Here is an 8895-nt window from a genome sequence, read left to right as displayed (position 1 = left end):
TTTTGTAGAGTTATTTAAAGTGTCAAACTTCAAAAGTTGGAGTGGATGTTTAGCTGTTGACACGACCCCAGACGTAAAGACCTGTGGTGTCTTTAAATCCAGAATTCAGGCAGTTTTTTTTTTTATTGTAAATTATTGTGGTGTACGTGAGACACACGACACCACTGCTGGTTTAGGACTCACACCAGGGGGTGCTCTATCAAAACACAACATGTTAGCTGAGTGGTGTGTGGACAGAGTCTCATCAGTTTCTGTTCTGATCCGATGGGAGCAGATTATCTTTTATATCATCAGGATGGGGGAGGAGGACTGGAGTTTACATGTTTGGGCGGACTGTTCCTTTAATGTATCAGCATGACAGTTAAACAAATTAATTAATATTTGGTTTATTTCACTCATTTCCTGGTGTGATCTCCAGATGTACACGAAGACAAACTTCACATTAGAACTCAAACACCTTTATGCTGCTGCACCATCTAGTGGACACAGAGTCTAACTACACCCTCACCTCCACCTGCTGCTCTGTTTGATTCTCCTCCAGTTTCATTCATAGTTTCTTGATCTTTGTCAGAATCTGAGTATATTAGAAAAAAAAATCAAGCTACATGTTTTTGAGTCTACATGGAACCTTTTGAAATGTTGAACTTTAATTATTTTTTTATACTTAATTATATTTATCAGCATTTCAACAGCCGGCATTCAGAACCGCAGGTTCTCCAGAACTGGACCCACAGTCCGTCCAGATGTGCGGATGAACTGTTTGAGATAAACTGAAGGAGGAAGAGGAAACTTATGATGATCTTACAGACTGTTATTTGTAATGAAGTATTTTCATTCTTATTTTTTTGTCCAGCTTTTTCACTGTCTTGTATTTAATGAGTTTCTGAACAGAATCTGAACAGAACCTGAGCAGTGAGACTCTCAGTCGGGCCAAACACGAGCAGTTCAGTGATTTTATGAGTCCTGAAGATTCGCTGAGCTTTACAATATTAATGTTCTGTCAGGATGATTCAGTCTTCTTACTCTGCCTTACAAATACTTTATCATGAATACTGTAAAACTTACATCCACCAGGAAGAGACGGGACTTTTTTATTCTTTAGAGTGTTTACACATTTAGCAGGAAAGAGAATTTCACGTTTTAATGCATTTTTTAAAATCCATTTCACATCTTCGTGTCGATCAGTGATGGAAGATCCTGTACTTCTGTAAAAGCATCAGTACTTTTATGTGAAAGTAATCCATCGTTGATCCTGCATAAAAATCCAACATGAGTAAAAGTAAAAGTTCTGTGATATTTAACGGTATGTTGTATTGTGTAAAGTAACTAGTAATCTCATCGGTCAGATCAGTGTAATGGAGTAATGTAGTGGAGTAGAAGCAGACTGAAGTAAAGCACCTGACAGTTGTAGTGGAGTAAATGTACTTAGTTACTTTCCTTCCCTGCATGCAGTTACATGACAGACCGAGTAGATCCCACATGAAGACTGACAGTCAGATTATCACATCATATAAACGCAGCAAAGTGCCGTCAGAGATGTGACCAACACAGAGATATCTATATATTTATATATTTATGTATTTATATATTGCGAGAATAAAACTGTGACGCAGAGCGCTGAATGAAACAGAACTGCACAGCTTCCTCTGTTATCTAACAAGCTGCGGTTACATAATGACAGAGAGGAGGAGGAGGAAGAGGAGGAGGAGGAGGAAGAGGAGGAGGAGGAGGAGGAGATGATATCTGGTCAATACTGGTCGTTCATTCATACTGTAGTCTGACAGGACGATGTGTATTTTTTCTGATATTTCATGTTTAAATATGCAAATGTAATGACGTCATTAAATATGCACAGATTTGCATAAATGTCTATAACAGATATTTAAACTTAAGTTAACATCTAAATGTGTAGGAGGACGTTTCCTGTCCATGAGGTGTGTGAGAGGTGGAGGTGACTCCATGAACCTGCTTAGAAACCCCTAAAGTCTCTCCTCACATGTTCAGAACCTGCCTTAGAAACATCCTGTTTTAACGTTTCCTTCAGTACCACAGTGATCCAGTGACAGTCATCTGAACATCCACAGGTTCACTGCTAACAGGAAGTGCTAACAGATAATTCTGTTTTAAATGACGTTCTGGAGTTAGTTTTTTTTGGGGGAGCTGTTTTTTCTGTTTTATAACATGTCTTACACGCAGTCTCAGAGCCTCAGTATTTGATGAGCTGGGAATGAGATTTAAAAAAAAATCTACTTTTCTGACAAATAGGACCTTTAAAGTAAAACTTCTCTATACAAAACAGAACAATTTTCCTAAAGGCCCCAATTTCTTATAGATTGGTACCATTAAAGTGAAAATTTTGGGACTTACATTCTTCTCACTTACTTAAGTTTCCCTTCTTTATATTTTAATGAGGCCAAAAAATAAGTGAAATGTCAGTATTTTCATATTTTGAGACAAAAAACATCAACTAATAATCAATGAATTTTTACAATCATTTAATTCACTTATTTATTCTAATTTTCATTCAGTCACTGATTACTCTTCAGTTTATTCATACGTATTCATATTTATAATTTTTTTAATTTAAATGTTAGTTAATAATTTGTTGATTCATCCGTTATTTATTGCCTCATTATGTTTGTCTTCACTTTAATTTATGTAAAAAGCCCCAAAAAATACAATGTATTATTAATCAATTTATTAATTCTGTGCAACACATAAAAAAACAACAAAAGTACATTTAAATAATCTGCTGCCAGAGAACTCGTTCATCCTCATCCACCAGGACCGCCTGACACCGGCCAATCAGAACCAGCGTCAGCCGACGACGCCTGTATGATGCTGCTGTGACGCTGTGTGTGTGTGTGTGTGTGAGAGAGACTGTGTGTGTGTGTGTGTGTGTTGGGTAGGACCACACATCCCAGCTCACCTCTCTCTCCTTCCAGATCCATCTCTCCACCTTCCTCTCCTCTCTGCAGCATCCCTCCTCCTGCTCGGCCAATCACCTGCCGGGGAGCGTGACCATGTGACCAGTAGCCACCAATAGCTCTCCACCAGGCACCGGCTAAAAGAGGGGCGGTGCCTCTCCTCCTCCTCCTCCTCCTCCTCTCTGTGAGTCAGACGGTATGTCTGGAGGAGCGTCGATGGATGGGCTCTGACACGTTTCTTCCTCTTCTTCCTTTCTTCTTCTTCTCCTCCTGGAGCTCGGAGGCTGCTGCTCCGTCTCTCCCTCCCTCCCTCTGCTGGGGACCACTGGGGGGATGAATGGGGAGGCGATGGAGGGGAGCCCGGTGCAGCAGCAGCAGCATGCCGGTAACGGCTCACACCTCCCTCCCCCTCCCACCATCACGCCTGCCATCCCTCCCTACGTGAAGCTGGGTCTGACCATCGCCTACACCATCTTCTACTCGCTGCTCTTCGCCTTCGTCTACGCCCAGCTCTGGCTGGTGCTGCGGTACCGACACAAGCGCTTCAGCTACCAGACGGCCTTCCTGTTCCTGTGTCTGCTGTGGGCCGCCCTGCGAGCCCTCCTCTTCTCTTTCTACTTCAGGGACTGTGTGACGGCCAACGCTCTCGGACCCTTCGCCTTCTGGCTGCTGTACTGCTTCCCCGTCTGCCTGCAGTTCTTCACGCTCAGCCTCATGAACCTCTACTGTGCACAGGTGAGCAGGAGGCTGATGGAGCAAAGGTGCTGGTTCTGGTTCTGGTGGAGGAGACGGTGGTGACAGAGCAGGACCTCCGGTGCTTTAACTTCTCTCCCTGCTCCAGTGATGTCACAGTGTACTCGTTACACTGTGACATCACTGCTGAGGGGCGTGGTTACAGGTGCAACAAAGCACACGTCTGACCACACCCACCAGTGATGCAGAGAAACACCGGCTGTGGCGGCGCCCCTCGAAGTGTCTCCCTGCTTCTCTTCATTGTCCGTCGCTGCAGAAGAAAAATGCAGATGATAATTTTTTTATTAAATATAGTAGAAAACTCTCAAACCCAGATTGCACTGCGCCGCCTTGCACCAAGAAACGCTTCTGGCTGACGTTCTTCAAGTCGGGCCGTACTTTATGCTCGTCTGGTTTTGAGCAGCCACATAATGGTGGCATGATCAAAATTAAAATACGTTTCTGAAAACATTTAAGGTGAGAAACTGAGAAGCAGCCATGGAAATTAGCTCTAAAACCTGGAAATCAGTTAGCATGTTAGCACGTCTTGTTCCCCTATTTTATCATCATCAAATGTCTCACAGTTTAATTGTGAAGCTCTTCATGTGTTAAAAACAGTCAGCGGTTGCTAACGAGTGTCTGAATGAGACTACAGAGGTTGTCGGGGACATTAAACGTCCTCACAGCGAACACGGAGACTCATCTACTCACTAGTCCGTCTTTACAGCCACTTTAGTTACACACTGTTCTAACTCTGACTTTACAACTTGTACATTGATCAGTTTATAGAAAACCTGGATAGTAATTGTGCAGTAAGACTCTTAGTGGTGGAGACGTTTCAGTCATGTGACCGTGATGTCGTCTGTTTGTAGCCTAGCATTAGCTTCTTACTGCTACACAGTTAATTTAGCTTCACACATCACAGAGTGGAGTTCATCTGTGGAGATTATCTGGATCAACAGAACCTGGACGGATCAGAATCGCTCCCACTCGAGGATGTAGTTGAGTCATACTTTGGTTTTGGCTCGTCTGGTTCCAAGCAGGCACAAAATGGCGGCCTGATCACAAATTTTTAACAAATTACAGATAAACTGTGGCTAAAATATGTTCTCAATGTATAGCCTTCAGACAGGCGGGGCCTGTTCAGGCCTGTGTGAGCTGACCAATCAGAGCTTTTTGGGGAGATGGCCCTTCAAGAGACAGGCACCTTTTTTTGAAACTTTATGCATGTAAATATTTTCTAGTTGACACAACAAAATAAAAACATGAAATGAAAAATAAGCAGAAGAAGGCCTTTAAGTGTCGAGAGACTTCACAGATGACTGATGACCAGCAGCTTTGCTTTCTCTGATCCTTTACTTGTATTCAAAGTTAATTAATTTCCTTCATTTACAAGTAATGGCTGACCCTTCTCCACCACCTGAGCTGCAGCTGCCTCTCAACTCATAATGACAAGATGTCAGTTTCTCATCCTGGTTTTCAGTGAGAGTCGAACCTCCTGTCAGTTTTTTCCGGGGTGATCGGTAGAGCAGCCGTCTCTCTTCACTCATTCATCCACAGCAGCTGCTGGATTCTGAAATAGATCAGAAAATAAAGACGGGAGAGAAACGAGCCTCTTCACAGCAGCTTCACTCCACAGCAGCTTCACTCCACAGCAGCTTCACTTCACAGCAGCTTCGCTCCACGTGATCCTCACATCTCACAAGGCACTGATTATTTTTCCATCCAAACACTTCGGCATCTTATTTCCTTAATGACGAATCGATGAAATGAGCGGCTGCAGACTGTCGGCTCTCTCTTCTCTCTCACATTTTACATCTTCCACGATCCACCGCGGACAAGTCTACAACCTGGGCTGAGCTGTTGTGGGTCTTGAGGCTGGATTATACTTTAGTTCGACATGAATGACCACAGAAGTCAGAATCATCTGTAGTTGTTCAGAACCATCACCTTGTTGTCTTTCCTGGAAAGACATTCACAGTGATGCACATGAAAAGGGACAAAAACTGTTTTGTTGAGAGCGAAAATGAAACCACGTTGTCTGTAACTGTTTCTCATGGATGTAGCTCAGCAGCTAGCTTAAAAAACTCTAACCAGTCAAGTGTCGTGTTTCCTCAAGGGACACAACAAGAGATTTATTCTAATCACTGAAGAGTTGTCCACAGCTGTAAGTGTGTGTTTGTTTGTTTCCTCTCACAGGTTTACTTCAAGGCAAAGTCCAAGTACTCACCTGCACTGCTCAAGTACAGGTAACTTCTTCAGCCTCCTCGTTCTGACTGAATACAGATAATCTATTAAAACAGTTATTGTCTTCAGTGGTGACTGTCGAACTTCGTCCTCACAGACTTCCTCTGTACCTGGTCTTCTTGGGCGTCAGTCTTCTCTTCCTGGTGGTGAACCTGGTCTGTGCCCTGCTGGTCAAAATGACCGCCGCTGACGTCAAGACCATCGTCCTGGTGAGGGTCACCATCAACGACAGTCTGTTCGTCCTCTGCGCCGTCTCGCTGTCCGTCTGCCTCTACAAGGTCGCCAAGATGTCGCTGGCCAACATCTACCTGGAGTCAAAGGTGAAGTCACAGGTTTCTAAAACAAACCGGGGCCAAACAAAAACCTCAGCCGACAGACTGGAGAAAGATTTCACGCAGCGCCTGAATTTAAAAAGTGAATAATAACGAGTCGTACGTCTGTTTTCAGGGGACGTCGGTGTGTCAGGTGACTCTGATTGGCATCATGGTGGTGTTTCTGTACGCATCGCGGGCCTGTTACAACCTGGTGGTGCTCGCCCTCACCGACATCGAGACCATCAACTCCTTCGACTATGACTGGTACAACGTCTCAGACCAGGTGGGGTTTGTTTTACACTTCAACATCTGTCGATGTGGACTTAAACAGAATCTGACCTCTGACCCGTCCTGTGTGCCTCCAGGCGGACTTGCGGTCGTCGCTGGGAGACGCTGGTTACATCGTGTTCGGGGTGATTCTGTTTGTCTGGGAGCTGCTGCCCACCTCGCTGGTCGTCTTCTTCTTCAGGGTCCGACGGCCGCCTCAGGAAAGGGTCAGTCCTCCTAGCAGGGTCAGGTGTCCTCTGACCTCTGAAACACCTGCAGTTGTTTTTTTTTAAGCTGTCGTCTCTGTCGGGCGATGGAGTAGTACAAAGACCAAAATGTTTTGATTTTTTACGACATTAGCATCAAGTCTAAATGTTGTTAGCATGCTAACATTACTCTTTGTCTCCACAGAGCACCGCTGGGATACCAAACCACGTTCTCTCCTCCAGAGGATATTTCTTTGACAACCCTCGTCGGTACGACAGTGACGACGATCTGGCGTGGAGCATTCCTCCCCAGAATGCATCAGCGAGGTAGGAGCATCATCCCTGATGTCATTAATTCACTGCTGCAGCAGTATTTTCTCAATTTGTGTTCATCAGTTTTTGTTGCAGCTGTTGCTACTAGCTTTTGAATGTCACCCCGGAGATCAATGATGTTGATTATATTAACATATTATTAATCAGAATCTGCACAGTAAGTGAAGTTAAAGGAGTAAACTGGTAACAAACTGACCCGTCTCTCTCTCAGTCTTTCCTCCGACTGCTACGACTGGGGCAGCCGCCACAGCAGCTTCACTGTGCACACCAACAGCGACGAACAGCGCCTGACCACCGCTGCTGCCGGCGCTGCCACCGGAGGAGAGCTCCACCCTTACCCATGATTCCTCTCCTCACTGTACAGCATCACTGTGCACTTTGACGCCGATCAGTTATTGTGTTTCTTCTTCTCACTGACGCTCTGGTTTGTAAAGTCACAGTACAGAATTTAGAGAAAAACAGCAGACCAGGAGGATCCTGTACAGGTGGAGCTGAAGTCCCGCCCCTTCCTGTTGTACCAAATAAGGTCCCTGAGGGAAACGGGAGGGGGCGGGGCTTCAGCTCTTTATAAACATCTTCATCTTCTTTTTACCCCTAACTTAGTTAAAATCTTCAGTCTTCACTTTACTTTGACTGTAGCTGCTTCATATCGAGGTTTAAATAAAAGATCAATGATTAAAATCACACAAACAAGCTGATGACGACAAAGGGAACCAAAAAACACGAGACAGTCGGCAGTCATGCTAACAGCTGTGAGGTTGAGCTCAATGCTAACAGCAGCATGCTAACAAGCTAACACTAGCATGATGTCATCAGCACAGCAGTTGATCCTGAGAGAAACATGAAGCCACAGAAAGAATGAAACTCTGAGCTGCAAAACGTCTTGCGACAATCAGAAAAGAATCAAAGACGAGAAGTTACTTTAATTTGTACATCGCTGCGAGTCTGTGATGAAACGCTGTACAGGATCATTCAGACAGCGTCCATGTTCCACCGTACGCCCACGATGTTGTGATGAATGTGTGAGAGAATGTTTCTTAAGCAATTTGAGGAGATTTTCAAACGAGACAGTCGATTAAAAACAGACTCAAGTTTTCATTTTGTGTAAGATAATTATTCAGACTCGACTCTGGAAACGAAGACAAAGATGTTGCTGACGTTGCTTTGAGAGACGAAGATGAGAGAGCGTCTTGAATCATCTTTGAAAAACTCCTCAAGTCATTGTTGGAAGATTTTGACTGTTAGAAACGAAACCTTCAAAACCTGTAACACACACACACACACCTGTGTCGTGTTGTATTCACACATTAACATGTTATTTTCTGCTTGAGTTTTAATTTGAATTATTTTTTTAGCAATAAAAACATTTTTCTTCTGAGATTCCAGATTTAGTTTTAAAAACAAAGTTTAGTTTTAATTTTTTTCAAATGAAGAAACTCTTAAAACCATCCTAATGAAAACACGAGTTTAGGACTCGAGCCGTCGTTACGTTTCTGTGAACATGGACTTTGTTTGGCAGCAGAAGAAAAAGTTTAAAGTCTATATTTCTAACAGACGCAGGTTTTGTAAAGTTCTTTGTATCGAGATCATCGACTGTGTTGTTGAGTGTTGTGGTGTTTGTGCTTCATGTGTTTGTGACGTGAAATTCAATAAAACAAGCCATCATGATCAATTCTCCGTCAATTTATTGAGTATTTTATGAAGTGTGCACCGACACAGGCTGGGAGTAATTAAATACCTGGTATCAGTATCTGTACTTTACTCGAGTATCTCTGAACTCAAACATCTTAACTTTCTCCTCCTCACAGCTTCAGAACAGCCTCGTTACTTTAGTTTGATTGAATTGATTGAATTATGGATTATTGTTAT

At 43.5% G+C, this 8895-nt stretch overlaps 1 protein-coding gene across 1 annotated transcript; it reads left to right on the top strand.

Moving 5' to 3' along the window:
• The first annotated feature begins 3081 nt into the window (after positions 1-3081).
• gpr137bb (G protein-coupled receptor 137Bb) lies at positions 3082-8698 on the top strand. The gene is made up of 7 exons (XM_030411390.1): positions 3082-3662; positions 5859-5908; positions 6004-6226; positions 6354-6503; positions 6586-6714; positions 6899-7020; positions 7238-8698. The coding sequence occupies exons 1-7, from the start codon at positions 3261-3263 to the stop codon at positions 7368-7370; spliced, it is 1209 nt and encodes a 402-aa protein (XP_030267250.1). The 5' UTR covers positions 3082-3260; the 3' UTR covers positions 7371-8698.
• Positions 8699-8895: the final 197 nt, after the last annotated feature.

The sequence above is a fragment of the Sparus aurata genome, chromosome 1 (genome assembly GCF_900880675.1).
Source record: "Sparus aurata chromosome 1, fSpaAur1.1, whole genome shotgun sequence".
NCBI classification, from domain to species: domain Eukaryota; kingdom Metazoa; phylum Chordata; class Actinopteri; order Spariformes; family Sparidae; genus Sparus; species Sparus aurata.
This window is presented reverse-complemented; position numbering and strand designations above follow the sequence as displayed.